Source organism: Ascaphus truei, chromosome 18 (assembly GCF_040206685.1).
Source record: "Ascaphus truei isolate aAscTru1 chromosome 18, aAscTru1.hap1, whole genome shotgun sequence".
In the NCBI taxonomy this organism is placed as follows: Eukaryota; Metazoa; Chordata; class Amphibia; order Anura; family Ascaphidae; genus Ascaphus; species Ascaphus truei.
Window position 1 is genome coordinate 35,106,201 of NC_134500.1, and position 21,523 is coordinate 35,127,723.

General features: G+C 48.4%; 1 protein-coding gene across 4 annotated transcripts in view; it reads left to right on the top strand.

The window, feature by feature from the left end:
* Positions 1 to 21,523, top strand: part of DAPK2 (death associated protein kinase 2) — a 128,253-nt gene that overhangs the window by 43,843 nt on the left and 62,887 nt on the right. For all 4 annotated transcript variants that reach the window (XR_012788971.1, XM_075576092.1, XM_075576090.1 and 1 more), the window contains 2 exons: positions 14,583 to 14,721; positions 15,379 to 15,508. Coding sequence is in view for 3 of the 4 variants with exons in the window: in XM_075576092.1 (XP_075432207.1) it covers positions 14,583 to 14,721; positions 15,379 to 15,508 (269 nt within the window). In the remaining variant the exon portion in view is untranslated. The remainder of the gene's footprint in view (positions 1 to 14,582; positions 14,722 to 15,378; positions 15,509 to 21,523) is intronic.

The window sequence follows — 21,523 nt, forward strand, 5'->3', positions numbered from 1 at the left end:
GGTTAAAGGGTCAGTCCCACGTAGGGACAAAGTGACCTAATGACAGGGACGTGTTTAATGGGTTAAAGGGACAGTCCCACGTAGGGGCAAAGTGACCTAATGACAGGGACGTGTTTAATGGGTTAAAGGGTCAGTCCCACGTAGGGGCAAAGTGACCTAATGACAGGGACGTGTTTAATGGGTTAAAGGGACAGTCCCACGTAGGGACAAAGTGACCTAATGACAGGGACGTGTTTAATGGGTTAAAGGGTCAGTCCCACGTAGGGGCAAAGTGACCTAATGACAGGGACGTGTTTAATGGGTTAAAGGGTCAGTCCCACATGTTCTGGATTGTGAGTATGGGGGTAGGAAACGTGTAACAGTAGATAGTGTGAATGTTTGGTATCAGGCACATTATGTATGTATGTCTTTATTTATATAGCGCCATTAATGTACATAGCGCTTCTCAGCAGTAATAATACACGTGGCAATCATATAAATAACAAATAATACAGATAACAGGTCATGGGAGTAAGTGCTTTAAACATATAATTAACATTTAGGAAGAAGAGTCCCTGCTCCGAGGAGCTTACAATCTAATTTGTTGGTAGGAAAAACATACAGAGACAGTCTGAGTGCGTTCTGGTAAGTGCGTCTGCAGGGGCCAAGCTTTATGTATCGTGTATAGTATCAGCCTCATATGCTTCTTTAAGCAGGTGGGCCTTAAAGGTGGATAGAGAGGGTGCTAGTCGAGTACTGAGGGGAAGGGTATTCCAGAGGTGTGGGGCAGTCAGTGAGAAAGGTTTAAGGCGGGAGAGGGCTTTAGATACAAAGGGGTAGAAAGAAGTCATCCTTGAGAAGAACGCAAGAGTCGGGGTGGTGCATAGCGAGAAATTAGGGCTGAGATGTAAGGAGGGGCAGAAGAGTGTAAAGCTTTAAAAGTGAGGAGGAGAATTGAGTGTGAGATGCGGGATTTGATAGGAAGCCAGGAGAGGGATTTCATGAGGGGAGATGCGGAGACCGATTTAGGAAAGAGTAGAGCGATATCTGGCAGCAGCGTTTAGGATAGATTGTAGGGGAGACAGGTGAGAGGCGGGAAGGTCGGACGGAGGTTGCAGTAATCGAGACGGGAGAGAATGAGGGTCTGTGTCAGAGTTTTTGCAGTCGAACAGAGGAAACGGCGTATCTTTGTAATATTGCAGAGGAAAAGGCGTCAGGTTCTAGAAACGTTTTGAATGTGAGGAGAATGTGAGAGAGGAGTCAAGTGTGACCCCTAGGCAGCGTGGAAGGAGGTAGTATTTATTTATTTATTTTATTTATTTATAAAATATTTTACCAGGAAGTAATAGTAGGTAGGGCCAGGTTTGGGAGGAAGTATGAGGAGCTGTTTTTGCCATGTTAAGTTTAAGTCGGCGGATGGCTATCCTGGATGATATCGCAGAGAGACATTCAGAAACTTTAGTCTGTATAGCAGGTGTAAGGTCAAGGGTTGAAAAGTAAATTTGTGTGTCGTCAGCATAGAGGTGATATTTAAACCCAAGAGATGTGATTAGGTCACCTATAGAAAGTGTGTGCAGAGAAAAGATAAGAGGTCCCAGGACAGAGTGTGGTACCCCCACAGAGAGATCGATAGAGGAGGAGGTGTTAGCAAAAGAGACACTTAAAATACGATGGGAGAAGAGGAGATCCAGGATAGAGCTTTGTTCCGAATACCAAGAGTATGGAGAATGTGAAGGAGGAGAGGGTGGTCCACGGTGTCAAATGCTGCAGAGAGGTCGAGTAATATGAGCAGAGTGACCTCTGTCTTTGGCAGCATGGAGGTCGTCAGTTATTTTAGTGAGGGCTGTTTCAGTCGAGTGAGCAGTGCGGAAGCCAGATTGTAGAGGGTCTAGGAGAGAATGGGTGTTGAGAAAATGGAACAAGACGTTCAAGGAGTTTAGAGGCAAAAGGCAGGAGGGAGACAGGTCGATAGTTAGAAAGACAGGTAGGGTGAAGCTTGCTGTTTTCGGGTAATGGTATGACTGTTGCATGTTTCAGGAGGAGGAGGGAAAGGTTCCAGAGTAGAGTGAGGAGTTAAGAATGTGTCAGAGCGTAGGGATTATAGTAGGAGCAAGAGGTTTTAGGAGATGGGAGGGAATGGGGTCAAGAAGGCAAGTGGTAGAGGGAGAGGAGGAGATCAGCAGTGACGCATCCTCCTCTGAGACAGCGGAAAAACAGTCAAGGAAGGCAGGAGGAGAGTTAGGAAGCGGTGTAGGGTGGGAGAAGGAAACAGAGGGGATGTTCTGATGTATGGATTCCACCTTTTCCTTAAAATAGTCAGCAAAGTCTTGAGGTGAGATGGAGGAAGAAGAACAGGCAGCTGAGGGTGGTTTGAGTAGAGAGTCAAAGACAGAGAAGAGTCGGCGTGGGTTAGACTTGTGTGTGTTGATTAGTGAAGAAAAGTAGGCTTGTTTAGCCTGAGAGAGGGCAGAGCTGAAACAGGATAGCATTAATTTGTAGGGAAGGAAGTCTGTCATAGTGTGAGATTTCCTCCAGAGGCGTTCAGAAGAACGAGTGGAGGAACGCAGCATGCGCGTGTAGGAATTTAGCCAGGGTCTGGGGTTAGAAGGGCGAGGACGGCAGAGAGAAAGTTGGGCATGTAGATCAAGAGAGGAGGATAAGGCTGTCAGGACGTGCTCACCACAAACGAGATGGGACCGTGGTGCTGAGGTGGGATAGGATATAACGCCACCCACAGCCACGAGGGCACGTCTTGAGAGTAGAGTGGTCTGGGAGTCCGGATCGGGGCAGGAGAGGTATGGATGGTAGAGGGTGCTGTTTGCCAAGTCCGGGTTTAGAGAGAAGGACGTAATCGTTTACCGTTTGCCGGGTTCGGGATGCCAGAGGTGCGGAGAGTCGTGTTGCCGTATGCCGAGTTCGGGATGCCAGAGATGCGGGTAGTCGTAGCGGAGGCCGGTTCGGTACACGAGGAAGACTGCAAAACAAGACAGGACTAGGGAGGCAGAGAGTGATGAGAACAACTGGTTCTATGCTCAGCCAACGAGTCAGTGACACTGTAGGGTATATATAGGAGAGAGGGTCCAATAGCAGCGCAGCAAGGTGGGGGGGTGTGGAAGGGCCTGGCTACGGCAGGGATAGGTCCAGCATGAGTCCCAGGGGAGGAGCCATAAAGCCCAGTAGTAAGACTGCATTTGATTGCAGCAATAGCTTGAGGTGCTGTGCCTTTAAGGGGTTGGTGCGGCTCCGTGTGGCCGCGCCTCCGTGTAGCTGCGCTTGCGGGCGCGTGACCGGGCATACCCATCGGCCCAACAGTAGAAGAAGAGCATTGGCGTGCGCGCGCCCACGTGGAGCTGCGATCGGCGTTCTGGAGAGAGGCTGCCTGCGTGCCGCGGGAGGACCCGGCAGAGCTGCAGGTGAGTGGGGAGCACGCCGAGGGCGGCGTGACTCCCAGACCCTTACAAAGGCAGAGTTGTAGATCCTGACCAGTTTGTCAGGGTCTGTAGCAGAACTGAGAGAGGAGAGGGAGGAGCGTAAAGTGGACTCAAAGGCTGGTAGGTTAATAGAGTGTAGGTTTCTGCAGAAACGTGATGGAGATGGAGAGGGGGAGAAGCGAGAGAGAGAGAAAATGAGATGAGGTGATGGTCAGAGAGAGGAAAGGGGGAAATGGACAAATCAGAGAGAAAAGTTTTTAGTGAAAACCAGATCTAGATAGTGGACGTCCTTGTGGGTGCTGGCTGCAGTCCACTGTTGAAGGCCAAAAGAGGAGGTTAGAGAGAGAGAAAGCGGGCAGCCCAGGGGAGAGAGGGGTCATCAATGTGGCAGTTGAAGTCCCCAAGGAGAAGAACAGGAGAGTCTGAGGAGAGAAAGAAAGAGAGACAGAATTCAAAGTGAGAGAGAAAGACAGAAGGGGGATGAGTAGAGGTAGGTGGGCGATAGATGACTGCCACGTGGACAGGGAGAGGCGAGAAGATCTGGACAGTGTGAGCCTCAAAGGAGGGAAAAACAAGAGAGGGAGGAATAGGAAGGGTTTGGTAATGGCAGAGAGAGGAGAGCAGGAGCCCCACGCCTCCACCCCTGCCATCAGTGCACGGAGTGTGGGAGAAGGAAATGCCACCATGTCACGAGAGAACAGCACATATATACAATAACCGGGCCAGATTGAACAAGACTAGGATATAGTAAACTGAATGAGTTTATTTCCTATGAGCAGAACAGACAATACATCAAGCAAATAACATTACAGAAATATTTACACTTACTGAGGTTGGACAAGGAGATATTCAGCCGAATAGCAGCTCCTTAGTTGTTATAGGTCACAACAAGCACGACAAAACGACAGCAACAAGCAACCAACCCAGGAATAAGGGGTGCAAGCAACTATATAGACGCAGACCCCATTCCTACCATGCTGTTCAGTTATTGGTGAAGACAAATCTTGACCCAATCACAGGTTGCCAGGTAACGCAAAAAGCTGGGTTTACCCAGCCCCTCATTAATACAACCCTCCCCTGTGGCTACTTGGCCAGCCCATTTATAAAAAAACTATGACATGATGCCTTCGTTGCCATCCTGTCTAGCAAAAATGCTTATTGGGCAGGGGTCTTTCATGTAGGGTGTCACTTTTGACAGGTGAAATGGTTATCACCTAGTTGTGGGACCTGGCTGCATATGCAATGAAGCCTTTCAAGTGGCCTCCTTTGATTGTACAATTACATATCAAAGGGGCCATTTGGCAAGCCTCCAAACTTATATCCAAATTTATAGTAAAAACAGTGATAACATAACTATTTCTCCCATATTTTAAATCAGATTAACAATATGTATGCAACCTGTGTTCGTTGCCTAGGAAAGCATATCCAAATTTCAGCCTTGTAGCACAAACACATACAGAGATATGGTTCTATGGGGTTTACATTATGACAAATACACAGTTAACCCTCTCTCCATGTTAATACATAACATAGCAATTCATTCTACTGAAGCAGGGGGATGCAGATCAACATATACACAATATGGTTAACCCTTTCCCTCCCGACATGATTTCTACACATACAGGAATATAACAGACTGCTGGGGGAATACTATTTATTTATTTATAAAATATTTTACCAGGAAGTAATACATTGAGAGTTACCTCTCGTTTTAAAGTATGTCCTGGGCACAGAGTAAAACAAATAATACAGCTCAGACCTGGGGCAATTCTGCTGAAGCAGGGGGATGCAGATCAACATATACACAGATCCCATTAACCCCTCATACCCCGATCATGACACACCATAAGAGAGGGCAGCTTCCAGAGCAGAGTCAGACTGAGTGAGCCAGGTCTCAGTTATAGCAAATAGGAGCAGAGTGAGAGAGAAAGAAGTCCTGCACAGAGAGGAACTTGTTAGAAAGGGAGCGAGCATTCCAAAGGGCACAGGAGAAAGGGAGAGAGGAGGGAGGGTGGCAGGGGATGGGTAGGAGGTTGGAGGGGTTGACACCAGAAGGAGTAGAAGTTGCATTTGTCAGACGAGGACGAGAGCATGTAGGAATAAGGCAGGGACCAGGATTGGGAGAGATATCCCCAGACGCAAGGAGGAGAAGCATGGATAGAAAGAGAATGTGTGAGGATGATTTGTAGGGAGTGATTTAGTGCAGGGGATATAGCTGTGTAGTGACAGAGGGCGCAGGTAAGAAAGGAGTTCATGTGAGCTGAGAAGTGGGAAAGAAAGGAGAGATGGAGAATTATGAATAGAGTTGGAGACATGAGGCTGGTTGAAAGAAGTGCATAATTTGTAAACAAGTGAGGTCACAGCAAACCAAACATTACTTGTAGGAACGGGAAACCTCGGACCGGCCATATTATAGGGGGAAATTAAATCATCTAATAACTTCCTTCCTGTAGTATGGGATTTCTATCAGCGAGCTCATCTCCCACTCTGCGCCCTTATATGGGGTTGCTGCGCGCCACTGGGAGTATGGAGTATCACTACTTTTGGCAAAGAGCTGTGGCCAAATATTTAATTATTGTAGATTTTTTTACATGGGAACGGTCTAAAGATTCCTGTTAAAGCGTCAGTCCCTCCTAGCAACAAAGTGACCCCGTGACAGTGCCATCAATGGATCTGAGGGTGTCACTGTCTTTGAAAAATAAACTGGCCAAGTATTTGTATTTTTTAAATCATTTTATTCAGATTTCTCCTTTTCCTTTGTTTTTTTTTTAACGATCTTTGTCTTTTGGTGATCAGACTGTTTGTCAGTCCCCAGCCCTAGCGCTGAATTCCTGTCCATGTGCTGTCCGCTGTCTGTAGAGGGATTAGGAAGCCGCCGTTCGCCAGACAGATACACAGGGGGAGCGGAGGGGCTGGGATTCTGTGTTCCCGGAGAAAAGGGAAACATATTCATTTTTAACAGGATGGAAATAAAGTAACTTTCCCCCCCTCCCCCTCTCTCTACACCTCTCCCCCCCCCCCATACTCCCTTATCATATATGAGGGATACTTACTTTTCATGTATGTGTAGCCCTCTTACCTCCACCCTAAGTGAGATTGGGGTGGGTAGGTGTATCTGACTACTTATCAGTGTGGTGCTGTACCTGTTTGGCAACCAGGAGAGCTGAGCTTCCGCCACGGGGAACCTGGGGTATGTACTTACACTCGGTGCAGCGCCTCCACTGATGAGGGATCCCAACGGGGTGGGAGTGTGCCCTCACCAGAACCCACATACAGTAAATACACACCGTGTGAATAAACAGTATTTACTGAACATGAACTGTAACTCCAATAACACTCTCTTTGCATAACATCAAACAATATATGAATAACAGTGCATCACTCTGAATGCATACCATCCCCTCACCCACATGTCCATCATCACATTCCCCTCAGTCTCTTGAGTGTCCACAACAATAAAGAAAGTGTGAGTGTGAGGGATAGCGCTTCCCTGTGTTGGGGCCCGGTGGTGCACTTATTATACTACCTCCCTGACCAGTCCTGGTCAGGAAAATCCTTGGAACTCAGCAACACCGCACAGTGATCCCACGGCGTGCTGCGCTGCTCTCTGCAGGAATGGATGCACACGCTGACTTCACAGGAAAGGAATCTCCAGCCGGAATGATCCTTTAACACAGTCTCTGAACACGCTGTACTGACAGTCAGGTACTGTCAGACAGAAATCCTCTTGCTCTCTAAATATGGTGGAGTCCCTGTCCTAAGGCTGACCCTATACCATACAGCTTCCTCTGGTGTCACAGGGGACTAACTTGGCCCTGGGGTATACCTCTACCCTAGCCCCTGCACGCAGAAGAACTCTCCCTGTAGCTTCTGTCTGATCCCAGACTCTGGCAGCTCACCACATGCAACTGGCACTGGTGATATACTCACACTGTGAACAACTAGAAAGCAACCCCCCTTCTTCCTATGAGGGGCCTTTTCCTGACACAGCCAAATCTAACTGCTGTGGCTGCACTTAAGGCCACACTGTATCTTCTAGTCAGAGCACACAGCACGACAGCTATGTCACTGACAAGACTTACACTCACCTAAGGGCAGGGTCCCTACCTAAGGGGTCTTCCCAAAGAACTTACCCACTAACCTAGTGGGGAGTGGGACCTACCTGGGGCCTGGGGGTAACCTGGCCTAGTGTAAGAGCCACTTGCTCCTTACACACTTCCTCACACTTCCTGCTCCCAGCTCCAACTGACTAGCGTGGTCTCTGCAACATTGTATCTTTCTCCAACAGGAGAAGCTGCAAACCCTATTTGCTGGCTGGCTGCACGTGATGTGAGTGAAAGGGCAATCCCCAGAGGCTGCTGGGAATTGTAGTCCACTCAGGACCTCTGTAGCATTGGGACCGCGTGCGCTATCCTTACTGCGCACGCGCGATCCTTTAATGGCTACCGCGGTGGTAAGGGGGCTAGGGGGAAGCCTGCTACATATGAATATGACGTCGGCATTAGCTGTCATGAATACTCCACATGTATAGATTCTTTGCACACGATACTCGCCTTTAGGGCTGCAAGGCATATACAATTCTCGTTGGATGTTTACACGTTTTCCCTGTCTGTTCTGAAATTAGAGTCATTAATACCGTTCACAACCATTGGTTTTAAAACTTTTAACACCTTAATTATTTTACTAGGGCAATAAGCTAAGAACGTCCCCAGCCCCACTCGATCTCATGGACAGTACAGCTAGCAGGGATTGGCTGCGAGTAACCATGACAACCAGGAGGGTTTAAAAAGGACGTAGGGAACATAGCAGCGCCCACCCCCGGAAGAAGTTCCCACGGGAACGAAACGTACGTCGGGCCTTCATGACATGGCAACCGACGGACGCGAAGGGGAGGCTAGGGTCAGCTCTCGGGGGAGTTACCCCGCTGCTGTAGTAATCCAGTTAAACTGGGAAGTGGGCCTCAGGAGGCAGCCACTAGCGTTAGCCAGTTTCCAGGGGGTCATTTGAAATCTCTCGGCGTGGCCGCCAGGAGATAACACCCGCGCGGGCGGTTCTGGGTCTGGAGTGATCTAATTATTACAGAACGACATCCACGGCGTGAGGATTATATACATCCACAGTGCCACTCTCTAAACAGCTGCTGGTAGCACTGCAGTACAGGCTGTTCTGTGCTAACATCATTGGGCTTAATAACTAGCACCGTGGCTGCAGCAACATGTCCTTCTCACTAAGCATTCCTACACAGGGGGATCGGGGGATCCTGAATTATACAGGAGCTGAGTACCGAGAGCTATATGGATACGTAGGCTGTAATAAGCATAGATTAACCCTTACCATTTGCCCTGCTATTACGATAGAGCAGGTAACTTGGCGATAGGTTCGGTGTGATATCCACCTGTATGTGTGAAGCACTGTGAGATACCATATTCATGGTGAGATGCACTTTATAATAAGGGGTATTCTTCCAATTGTAACGCCCTCAGGTTTTAATGTGTATGTGTATAGCTTTCTTTCAGTTTATGTAACAAATAAAGTATTTTTATTTTGACATATATATTAGATGGGGCTGAGTGCTCTTAATAGGGAATCTTTTTCTTCTGTTTACTAATGTTAATGCATCTGCCCTAAGCACCCCCCTAGTACGATTGACATACCTCTTCTAACGCCCCCCGCACCTGCCCCCACCCACACCTCCAGCCCCTCCTGGATATGACCTCTCCCCCCCCCCCTCCTGGACATGACCTTTTTCTCTGTAATTATCCGCAGCACATATCATTTATCAATATATTCTGACCGTGGCATGGTGACAATGCGAGGTCCTCACTTGGAATGGGTCACCTCCGGATCATTGAACCCCAAAACACTGGGGCAACTAATTAAGGATGTTTAACTCTTTGGCTGCTGGAGAGGGCACCTATGCACCTACGTGCTCGCATCATATAGGGCAGAATGACATTGCGTTCGGGGGTTTAGCGATGTGCGATCGTTGAAATGTATGTGGTTGACCATAAGGAAATTGCATGTCGTACACTTCCTCCAGCGCTCAGCAGGCACTGTGTCTGTGTTACACGCTCAGCAGGCACTGTGTCTGTGTTACACGCTCAGCAGGCACTGTGTCTGTGTTACACGCTCAGCAGGCACTGTGGTCTGTGTTACACGCTCAGCAGGCACTGTGTCTGTGTTACACGCTCAGCAGGCACTGTGTCTGTGTTACACGCTCAGCAGGCACTGTGTCTGTGTTACACGCTCAGCAGGCACTGTGTCTGTGTTACACGCTCAGCAGGCACTGTGTCTGTGTTACACGCTCAGCAGGCACTGTGTCTGTGTTACACGCTCAGCAGGCACTGTGTCTGTGTTACACGCTCAGCAGGCACTGTGTCTGTGTTACACGCTCAGCAGGCACTGTGTCTGTTACACGCTCAGCAGGCACTGTGTCTGTGTTACACGCTCAGCAGGCACTGTGTCTGTGTTACACGCTCAGCAGGCACTGTGTCTGTGTTACACGCTCAGCAGGCACTGTGTCTGTGTTACACGCTCAGCAGGCACTGTGTCTGTGTTACACGCTCAGCAGGCACTGTGTCTGTGTTACACGCTCAGCAGGCACTGTGTCTGTGTTACACGCTCAGCAGGCACTGTGTCTGTGTTACACGCTCAGCAGGCACTGTGTCTGTGTTACACGCTCAGCAGGCACTGTGTCTGTGTTACACGCTCAGCAGGCACTGTGTCTGTGTTACACGCTCAGCAGGCACTGTGTCTGTGTTACACGCTCAGCAGGCACTGTGTCTGTGTTACACGCTCAGCAGGCACTGTGTCTGTGTTACACGCTCAGCAGGCACTGTGTCTGTGTTACACGCTCAGCAGGCACTGTGTCTGTGTTACACGCTCAGCAGGCACTGTGTCTGTGTTACACGCTCAGCAGGCACTGTGTCTGTGTTACACGCTCAGCAGGCACTGTGTCTGTGTTACAGGGACGTGTTTAATGGGTTAAATGGTCAGTCCCACGTAGGGGCAAAGTGACTTAATGACAGGGACGTATTTAATGGGTTAAAGCAGTGATTTCCAACCTTTTTTGTTTGGAGGAACCCTTGAAGTATTTAGACAAATCTCGGGGAACCCATATTAGGTTCGACAGGGGTCAGTCACAAAATTTCACACCTCACGAGCCACCTCTATTTCCCACCCTCTACCCATGTATTTCTCTCCCATCCATCTCACCAACTCTCCCCCCTCCCGCCTCGCATGTATTTATCCCTTGCGTCTCACTCACTCTTTTCCTCACTCACTCCCTCCTGCCCCCCTCTCTTCTCTCACTCGCCCCTACCTTCCGTCAATTACCCCACTCTCTCACAATCCACCCTACAAAAAACCCCACCCCTGGGGGGGGGGGGGGTGGCCCATAGGAGGAACCCCTGAGACTGCTTCAAGGAGCCTGGTTGGGAATCACTGGGTTAAAGGATCAATCCCACGTAGGAGCAAAGTGACCTGTGCGTCAAACCTATGTTACAAAAAATATCTACTGTATTTTGAATTATGTACCCCAAACAAAGCATTCCCCCCCCCCCCTCTAGACTAATGCCCAATATGCGTATTAGCCAAATGTGGCTAATAGTAAAACGTTTAAAAAAAAAAACAATCAGGACATTAAACAAACATTATACTGTGCTATTATATAAAAAATAATACATATACAATATTTAAATAAACTACCTGCCCCTCTTCATTACCTCAGTGGCTAACTGCTAAGGTAATGAAGGGGGTCGTTGTACCCCCAAACTAACCTGTCTCCCCCCCTGGGGGGTCTAACCACCCTCTCCAGGGCCCCGGAGGAGTAGGAGGTTGGCCTGATTCCCGGCAGGGTTAATGTCATGGTGGACGCACTTATTAACACATTTATATTTTGTGGATCCCAATTGAGCAGAACAAGTTGAGCAAAATAAACTGAGATTTATTCCCTTGATAGGCAAACACACGACAACTTGCAGAATACACTTAATAATTACACTTACTGGTATAGGAACAGGGGATAATGTCCAGAAAGGTGCAAAGCACCAGAAGATTGTCTTTTAAAATGTAGTCCTTTTGCAAGGGCACAAATTGCCTGCCCTATCCTTCTGTGAATGTGCAAAGTCTTTTCTGGTCCGTTGGGGTTAATCAGATAACCCCCAGCCATCACAGTGTCCTAACGCAGAGTTTTGTCCTTGGTTCCGATGTAATAAGACTCTTTGCGTTCCAGGAATGTGATGCTTCTCTTCTCCGCTATTAGAAACGTGTTGGAAATCCGCTCACATGGTAGAATGAAAAACGAAAGACAATGGGAATAACCTGGGTGGGATGTATATAGGGTTTGGAAGCCTATTGCCAACATACCCACCCAATCCCCCTCGTGGGAAAGTAATCATTCGCCAATCACCTACTTGCCCACAGTTTGGAGAGTGGGCACTAGGGATTTCCTGTTCACACATGGCATGTGCGACAATGCTACCTTGGCTACTTAGCATAGGTGCACTCCCCTCCTTACCTGGCCCCTCTCAGGTTGGAAGGGGGAAACTCGGGTGTGAGCTAGCACAAATGGTCAACAGGATTTCCTATTTAGCATCCATCTGGCCAATTCACACCCCCCTGACTCTGGGTCTTTTGATATGCAACTTACAGAGAGACTTACAGCTGTGGACAATGCCTGCTACCTTTGAAGCTTGCATAGGCAAGTGACCCAGCTCATAGGTGTCAAAACCTTTGTTTCTTGTGTGCATTTTAATGACAGGAGAAAAAAAAAAACCTCATCATGCTTGTCTCTGTTTAAAACCTGTAGCAAAAATACACTTTATTGAAAATACATTTTCCTCATATCTCACACTTATATTTTTTATATATGTGTGCTTGGGGTGTACTATACTGCAAGCACATACAATCCTGCAAAATGGGGACAACAAGGAACAGAGGGGAAAATAAGACATGTACAGTGCATGAAAAATTAACCCCTTCATCCCCAAGACGAAATAGGGGTAACCAGCCGAGCACACTGCCTTTATTAATGCACTGATTACCCCCATTATCGCCACAGTTAAGTAATGCCTTTATTTATTTAGAGTGTTCATTGATAGCTACATTGGAAATCTAGACCCCCATAGAGGGCTTACGTAGCCACAGTACAGTGACAATCAATGGTTTAAGAGGGTAGAGTTTGTGTTATTTTATTGTGATGTATATTTTGTGAACATGTGTTTGTGTAATGCTTCTCGATGGGTATCCTGAAGCCAGGGTCACGCATGGTGTATGAATAACTCCAGTTAGCTTAACTCATGTCTTACCTCTTCCAAAGCACAAACAAGTCCTTTTCTCTTTCTTGATTTTATTGAGGGAAATCACAGGGAGATAGGTGCTTGTAGATGTAATGTTGGTAGAGAGGGCTTCTCTGTCTGCTGTGCAGTGTATCAATGGTGAGACAGTGTAAAACAGAAAGGCCTTGCTGGGGTGATAGCAGGCAGTTACTCACTCAGAGTCCCGGGTGAAAAGGAAGTGAGGGGCAAGGGTCACACTATATGGGAAGTGGGACTATACTAACTGTCAGCAAGGACAGGGGGGTTGGAATAACCCACTCTCAGCTAGGAGAATATGAGCTGCAGGCAACCAGCACAGGCTGTGTAAACAACATGTGGCAATAATGTTGCATATTACATGCATAGTTGCTGCTGGGACAGGGGAAACTGACAAGCAACTAAAGAAGGGAGAAATGGATCCCATAAACTAAAGGAGAGACAGAGGAATATGGAATCTAGTTCCAGGACAATGGGAAATAGCGCTAGTAGCCAGATCCGGTTAATCGGACTATAGCCCATTACTGTTGAGTGGGGAACACTTGTTGGTGGAAAGGGGGTGGGTGATGCCGGTAGTTGCCCCGGGGAGGGTGGTTAGGCCTCACAGAGGGGGGCGAGTGGCAGGAGGGGTTGACCACGTCATTACCTTAGAGGCGAGCCGCTAAGTTAATGAGATGGGGAATGTCATTAATTTTAATATTGTACATGTATTCTTTTATATTATAGCACAGTATATTGTACATGTATTCTTTGTTTATATTATAGCACAGTATATTGTTTACATAGATTTTCACTGTTTGGTTAAAGTTCTGCTATTTTTTTTCTTCCAAACATGCTTTTATTTTTTTCTTGTTCATTCGCCAAATCGCTACTAGCCACATTTAGCTAATAGGGATATTGGGCATTAGTCTGGAGAGGGGGGTTGTTTTGTTGGGGGTACATATTTTCATTTATTTTTTTAACATAGAGTTGAAGAAGGGGGTCTCCGGATCTGAACCCCATTAATTTGAGTTCTGGGCACCCCCTGCTTCCGGAAATGAAGACCTCCATAGGGGGGACCAGTAGCCACTCCATAATGGACCAATAGGAAGCCATGATGTCATTCCGCCCGACTTTCTATTGGATCACGTGACACTGGAGCTTTAACCTGCAGAGAGATACCGGCACCCACTACGGAGGTCAGTATCTCAAGAGGCAGGGGGTCCCCAGAGCTGGAATGAATGGGGTTCAGCTCCGGAGACCCCGTCTTCAATCCTATGTTATAAATAATAATAATAAAACCATGAATTGCTCCTGTAAGAGCTGCAAGGGGAGTCACACAGAGAGAGGCATCTGTAATGACAGGGACGTGTTTAATGGGTTAAAGGGTCAGTCCCATGTAGGGGCAAAGTGACCTAATGACAGGGATGTGTTTAATGGGTTAAAGGGTCAGTCCCACGTAGGAGCAAAGTGACCTAATGACAGGGACGTGTTTAATGGGTTAAAGGGTCAGTCCCACATAGGGGCAAAGTGACCTAATGACAGGGATGTGTTGTGACCTAATGACAGGGACGTGTTTAATGGGTTAAAGGGACAGTCCCACGTAGGGGCAAAGTGACCTAATGACAGGGATGTGTTTAATGGGTTAAAGGGACAGTCCCACGTAGGGGCAAAGTGACCTAATGACAGGGACGTGTTTAATGGGTTAAAGGGCCAGTCCCACGTAGGGGCAAAGTGACCTAATGACAGCGACGTGTTTAATGGGTTAAAGGGTCAGTGACCTGATACAGCGTGTTACGTGGGTGAGTGCTGTCCGATCTCTGGCCAGGGTGACGTGGCACAGTGTCACAGACTCCGTGTGTTTTGCTTTCTGACGCAGAGTTTCCGGGGGCGAATTGTTCGACTTCTTGGCGCAGAAGGAATCGTTAAGCGAGGAAGAAGCTACGCGATTCATTAAGCAGATCCTAGAAGGGGTTAATTACCTGCACGCTCGCAAAATTGCACACTTCGATTTAAAGGTGAGGTACAGTAATAAGAAAAGGTGAGGGAGGTAATGACAGGGACGTGTTTAATGGGTTAAAGGGTCCGTCCCATGTAGGGGCAAAGTGACCTAATGACAGGGACGTGTTTAATGGTTTAAAGGGTCCGTCCCACGTAGGGGCAAAGTGACCTAATGACAGGGACGTGTTTAATGGGTTAAAGGGTCCGTCCCACGTAGGGACAAAGTGACCTAATGACAGGGACATGTTTCATGGGTTAAAGGGTCAGTCCCACGTAGGAGCAAAGTGACCTAATGACAGGGACGTGTTTAATGGGTTAAAGGGTCAGTCCCACGTAGGGGCAAAGCGACCTAATGACAGGGACGTGTTTCATGGGTTAAAGGGTCAGTCCCACGTAGGAGCAAAGTGACCTAATGACAGGGACGTGTTTAATGGGTTAAAGGGTCAGTCCCACGTAGGGGCAAAATGACCTAATGACAGGGACATGTTTAATGGGTTAAAGGGACAGTCCCACGTAGGGGCAAAGTGACCTAATGACAGGGACGTGTTTAATGGGTTAAAGGGTCAGTCCCACGTAGGAGCAAAGTGATTCTTTGTTGTATAACATACCGTAACACTATATTCTAAAATATTAGATACTAATAACATAAAACCTGATTGTTGCTTATTTCTCAGCCAGAAAACATTATGCTGCTGGATAAAACGCTCTCTGTGCCACATATTAAGCTGATTGATTTCGGGCTGGCCCACACCATTGAAGACGGGGTGGAGTTTAAGAATATTTTCGGGACCCCTGAGTTTGTAGGTGGGGAGGGATTCTTTGCTGTCGTAATAACTGAAGTTACACTAGTTACAGGGGTAGGCTACCTGCGGCTCTCTCAGCGCCTACCTGCGGCTCTCTCAGCACCTACCTGCGGCTCTCTCAGCACCTACCTGCGGTTCTCTCAGCACCTACCTGCGGCTCTCTCAGTGCCTACCTGCGGCTCTCTCAGTACCTACCTGCGGCTCTCTAAGCGCCTACCTGCGGCTCTCTCAGCACCTACCTGCTGCTCTCTCAGCGCCTACCTGCGGCTCTCTCAGCGCCTACCTGCGGCTCTCTCAGCGCCTACCTGCGGCTCTCTCAGCGCCTACCTGCGGCTCTCTCAGCGCCTACCTGCGGCTCTCTCAGCGCCTACCTGCGGCTCTCTCAGCGCCTACCTGCGGCTCTCTCAGCGCCTACCTGCGGCTCTCTCAGCGCCTACCTGCGGCTCTCTCAGCGCCTACCTGCGGCTCTCTCAGCGCCTACCTGCGGCTCTCTCAGCGCCTACCTGCTGCTCTCTCAGCGCCTACCTGCGGCTCTCTCAGCGCCTACCTGCGGCTCTCTCAGCGCCTACCTGCGGCTCTCTCAGCGCCTACCTGCTGCTCTCTCAGCGCCTACCTGCGGCTCTCTCAGCGCCTACCTGCGGCTCTCTCAGCGCCTACCTGCGGCTCTCTCAGCGCCTACCTGCGGCTCTCTCAGCGCCTACCTGCTGCTCTCTCAGCACCTACCTGCGGCTCTCTCAGCACCTACCTGCGGCTCTCTCAGCACCTACCTGCTGCTCTCTCAGCGCCTACCTGCGGCTCTCTCAGCGCCTACCTGCGGTTCTCTCAGCACCTACCTGCGGCTCTCTCAGCACCTACCTGCGGCTCTCTCAGCACCTACCTGCGGCTCTCTCAGCACCTACCTGCGGCTCTCTCAGCACCTACCTGCGGCTCTCTCAGCACCTACCTGCGGCTCTCCTCACTGTGCTGCTCTTGGCTGCGGGACGGCCGGCGCTGGTTGGGCCGGCGCTGGTCGGGCCTCTTGTTGCCACCCAGCATCTCCTCAGCGGCTTGCCCGCCTCCTGCACTGTCCCGCACGGGCCTCTCTCAAGCTGGTGCGCGCCAGCAGAGTGCGCCGACGTCAGAGAGGCCCGACACGGGACTGTGCAGGAGGAGGGCCAGCCGCTGGAGAGATGCCGGGTGGCAACAAGAGGCACGACCAGTGCCGGCCTGCCCCCCCCCCCCTCCCTCCCTGCAGCCAAAAGCAGCACAGTGAGGAGAGGGGCAGCAACCCAGGACAGTGAGGAGAGAGGGAATGTGTGTGTGTATGGGGGGCGGGGGGGATAGTGTGTGTATTTGGGGGGGGGGGCGTAGTGTGTGCGCATGTATTTGGGGGGTATAGTGTGTGTGCATGTATTTGGGGGGGGGTAGTGTGTGTGTGTGTGTGTGTATTTGTGGAGTAGTGTGTGTGCATGTATTTGTGGGGAGTAGTGTGTGCGCATGTATTTGGGGGGTATAGTGTGTGTGCATGTATTTGGGGGGGTAGTGTGTGTGTGTGTATTTGGGGAGTAGTGTGTGCGCATGTATTTGGGGGGTATAGTGTGTGTGCATGTATTTGGGGGGGGTAGTGTGTGTGTGTGTATTTGGGGAGTAGTGTGTGTGCATGTATTTGGGGGGTAGTAGTGTGTGAGCATGTATTTGGGGGGTAGTAGTGTGTGCATGTATTTGGGGGGCATAGTGTGTGTGCATGTATTTGGGGGTTAGTGTGTGTGCATGTGTTTAGGGGGGTAGTGTGTGTGCATGTATTTGGGGGTAGTGTGTGCATGTATTTGGGGGGTAGTGTGGGTGCATGTATTTGGGGGTTTTTAAAAAGTGAATGTGCGCGCTGTCCCTCTAAATCTCTCCCTCGATTTTCTGGTCTTCCCTGCAGCTCCTGATCTCCCGTGATCAGCGGGGCATACTCAGTACATCAAACACAAAAATAAGAGCGCATGGAAAGAAGCAAAAAGCCGAAATTAGTACATGAAATCTTTATATGTTAAAAATAAAGGACATATAACACTACATATAGAGTTTGATCACGTAGATCTAATGGTCCGTGACACACACAGAGGGCCGGGCTCTGTTGACCAGAACCCCGCGATCAGAGTAAAATCCTCAGTTGTTAATAGAGGAAGAGTCCAAGACTAGATGGAAAGTAATAAACAGACCTTGAACTCAAATTCCTCCTGTCGGCGTCCTCGTGGTGTCTCTAGGTTGCAGCCCGGAAGTCAGTCGTCACAGACGTCGCTGCGTATGACGTTACCTACGCGTTTCGTGTCAAATGACACTTCAGGGCTTTTTACTTCTTTCCATGCGCTCCTATTTTTGTGTTTGATGTATTTGAGGGGTGTAGTGTGTGTGCATGTGTTTGGGGGTGTAGTGTGTGTGTGCATGTATTTGGGGGTGTAGTGTGTGTGTGCATGTATTTGGGGGTTTTGTAGTGTGTGTGCATGTATTTGGGGGTGTAGTGTGTGTGTGCATGTATTTGGGGGGTTTGTAGTGTGTGTGCATGTATTTGGGGGGGTAGTGTGTGTGTGTGCATGTATTTGGGGGGTAGTGTGTGTGCATGTATTTGGGGGGGTAGTGTGTGTGTGCATGTATTTGGGGGGGTTGTGTGTGTGTGCATGTATTTGGGGGGGTAGTGTGTGTGTGCATGTATTTGGGGGGGTAGTGTGTGTGCATGTATTTGGGGGGGTAGTGTGTGTGTGCATGTATTTGGGGGGGTAGTGTGTGTGTGCATGTATTTGGGGGGGTAGTGTGTGTGTGCATGTATTTGGGGGGGTAGTGTGTGTGTGCATGTATTTGGGGGGGTAGTGTGTGTGTGCATGTATTTGGGGGGGTAGTGTGTGTGTGCATGTATTTGGGGGGGTAGTGTGTGTGTGCATGTATTTGGGGGGTAGTGTGTGTGCATGTATTTGGGGGGGTAGTGTGTGTGTGCATGTATTTGGGGGGGTAGTGTGTGTGCATGTATTTGGGGGGTAGTGTGTGTGCATGTATTTGGGGGGTAGTGTACGTGTATGTATTTGGGGGGTAGTGTGTGTGCATGTATTTGGGGGGGTAGTGTGTGTGTGCATGTATTTGGGGGGGTAGTGTGTGTGCATGTATTTGGGGGGTAGTGTGTGTGCATGTATTTGGGGGGTAGTGTACGTGTATGTATTTGGGGGGTAGTGTGTGTGCATGTATTTGGGGAGTAGTGTGTGTGTATGTATTTTGGGGGGTAGTGTGTGTGCATGTATTTGGGGGGTAGTGTACGTGTATGTATGTATTTGGGGGGGTAGTGTGTGTGTATGTATTTGGGGGGTAGTGTGTGTGCATGTATTTGGGGGGTAGTGTACGTGTATGTATTTGGGGGGTAGTGTGTGTGCATGTATTTGGGGAGTAGTGTGTGTGTATGTATTTTGGGGGGTAGTGTGTGTGCATGTATTTGGGGGGTAGTGTACGTGTATGTATGTATTTGGGGGGGTAGTGTGTGTGTATGTATTTTGGGGGGTAGTGTGTGTGTGCATGTATTTGGGGGGTAGTGTACGTGTATGTATGTATTTGGGGGGGTAGTGTGTGTGTATGTATTTTGGGGGTAGTGTGTGTGCATGTATTTGGGGGGTAGTGTACGTGTATGTATGTATGTATGTATGTATGTATTGTTTATTGTGTATGTGAAAATGACACTGTTTTGCACAGAAAAACAATGAAAAAACCTAAATAAAGGGACTCATTCTTGTGAGATGCATTTTATTCCCCCGCATATTTTTTCTTTTCCCTAAGGCCGCGCTTATAGTGCTGGCGACGCGACCGATGACGTCACCCGTCGCCACCAGCGAAAGTTGTAATTGGATTTTCAGTGACTGTGACGGGGCCAAGCCGCGGTCTCTGATTGGTTTAGAGACAGTCACATGTGGCGACTGTCTCTAAAAAATCATATAGACCCGGCTACCAAATTTTTAGCCGCTCCGTCGCGCTTACTATAAGCGGAGTCAATGTATTTGTTTTCGAGCGACGTCGTGTCGCCGGGCACTGTAAGCGCAGCCTAATTCTGATTAAAGTAAGTTTAATGTTACTGCTCATACAGTATATACCTATTGGTGTGTACAGTATACATATAAGATATACAGATACATAGAAGTACAGGATAGAAGCACAGGTAGCGAGATGCACAGGTAGCGAGATGCACAGGTAGATACATAGATGCACAGGTAGATACATAGATGCACAGGTAGATACATAGATGCACAGGTAGATACATAGATGCACAGGTAGATACATAGAAGCACAGGTAGCGAGATGCACAGGTAGCGAGATGCACAGGTAGATACATAGATGCACAGGTAGCGAGATGCACAGGTAGCGAGATGCACAGGTAGATACATAGATGCACAGGTAGCGAGATGCACAGGTAGCGAGATGCACAGGTAGATACATAGATGCACAGGTAGCGAGATGCACAGGTAGATACATAGATGCACAGGTAGCGAGATGCACAGGTAGATACATAGAAGCACAGGTAGATACATAGATGCACAGGTAGCGAGATGCACAGGTAGATACATAGAAGCACAGGTAGATACATAGATGCACAGGTAGCGAGATGCACAGGTAGATACATAGATGCACAGGTAGATACATAGATGCACAGGTAGCGAGATGCACAGGTAGATACATAGATGCACAGGTAGATACATAGATGCACAGGTAGATACATAGAAGCACAGGTAGCGAGATGCACAGGTAGATACATAGATGCACAGGTAGATACATAGAAGCACAGGTAGATACATAGATGCACAGGTAGCGAGATGCACAGGTAGATACATAGAAGCACAGGTAGATACATAGATGCACAGGTAGATACATAGAAGCACAGGTAGCAAGATGCACAGGTAGATACATAGATGCACAGGTAGATACATAGAAGCACAGGTAGATACATAGATGCACAGGTAGCGAGATGCACAGGTAGATACATAGAAGCACAGGTAGATACATAGATGCACAGGTAGCGAGATGCACAGGTAGATACATAGATGCACAGGTAGCGAGATGCACAGGTAGATACATAGAAGCACAGGTAGTGAGATGCACAGGTAGATACATAGAAGCACAGGTAGTGAGATGCACAGGTAGATACATAGAAGCACAGGTAGCGAGATGCACAGGTAGATACATAGAAGCACAGGTAGTGAGATGCACAGGTAGATACATAGAAGCACAGGTAGTGAGATGCACAGGTAGATACATAGAAGCACAGGTAGCGAGATGCACAGGTAGCGAGATGCACAGGTAGATACATAGAAGCACAGGTAGTGAGATGCACAGGTAGATACATAGAAGCACAGGTAGCGAGATGCACAGGTAGGTACATAGAAGCACAGGTAGTGAGATGCACAGGTAGGTACATAGATGCACAGGTAGCGAGATGCACAGGTAGGTACATAGAAGCACAGGTAGTGAGATGCACAGGTAGGTACATAGATGCACAGGTAGCGAGATGCACAGGTAGATACATAGATGCACAGGTAGCGAGATGCACAGGTAGATACATAGAAGCACAGGTAGCGAGATGCACAGGTAGCGAGATGCACAGGTAGATACATAGAAGCACAGCTAGCGAGATGCACAGGTAGCGAGATGCACAGGTAGATACATAGAAGCACAGGTAGTGAGATGCACAGGTAGATACATAGATAGATACCGTAGATACAGATAGATTGATGGATACGGATGGATAGATAGATAAGAATAGATACACAGAGACACAGGTGGGTGGATAGATGGATAGATAGATACACAGATATATAGGACGGATACATACACAGATACATACACAGATAGACACACAGATATATAGGACGGATACATACACAGATATATAGGACAGATACATACACAGATAGACACAGATATATAGGACAGATACATACACAGATAGACACACAGATATATAGGACAGATACATACACAGATATATAGGACAGATACATACACAGATAGACACACAGATATA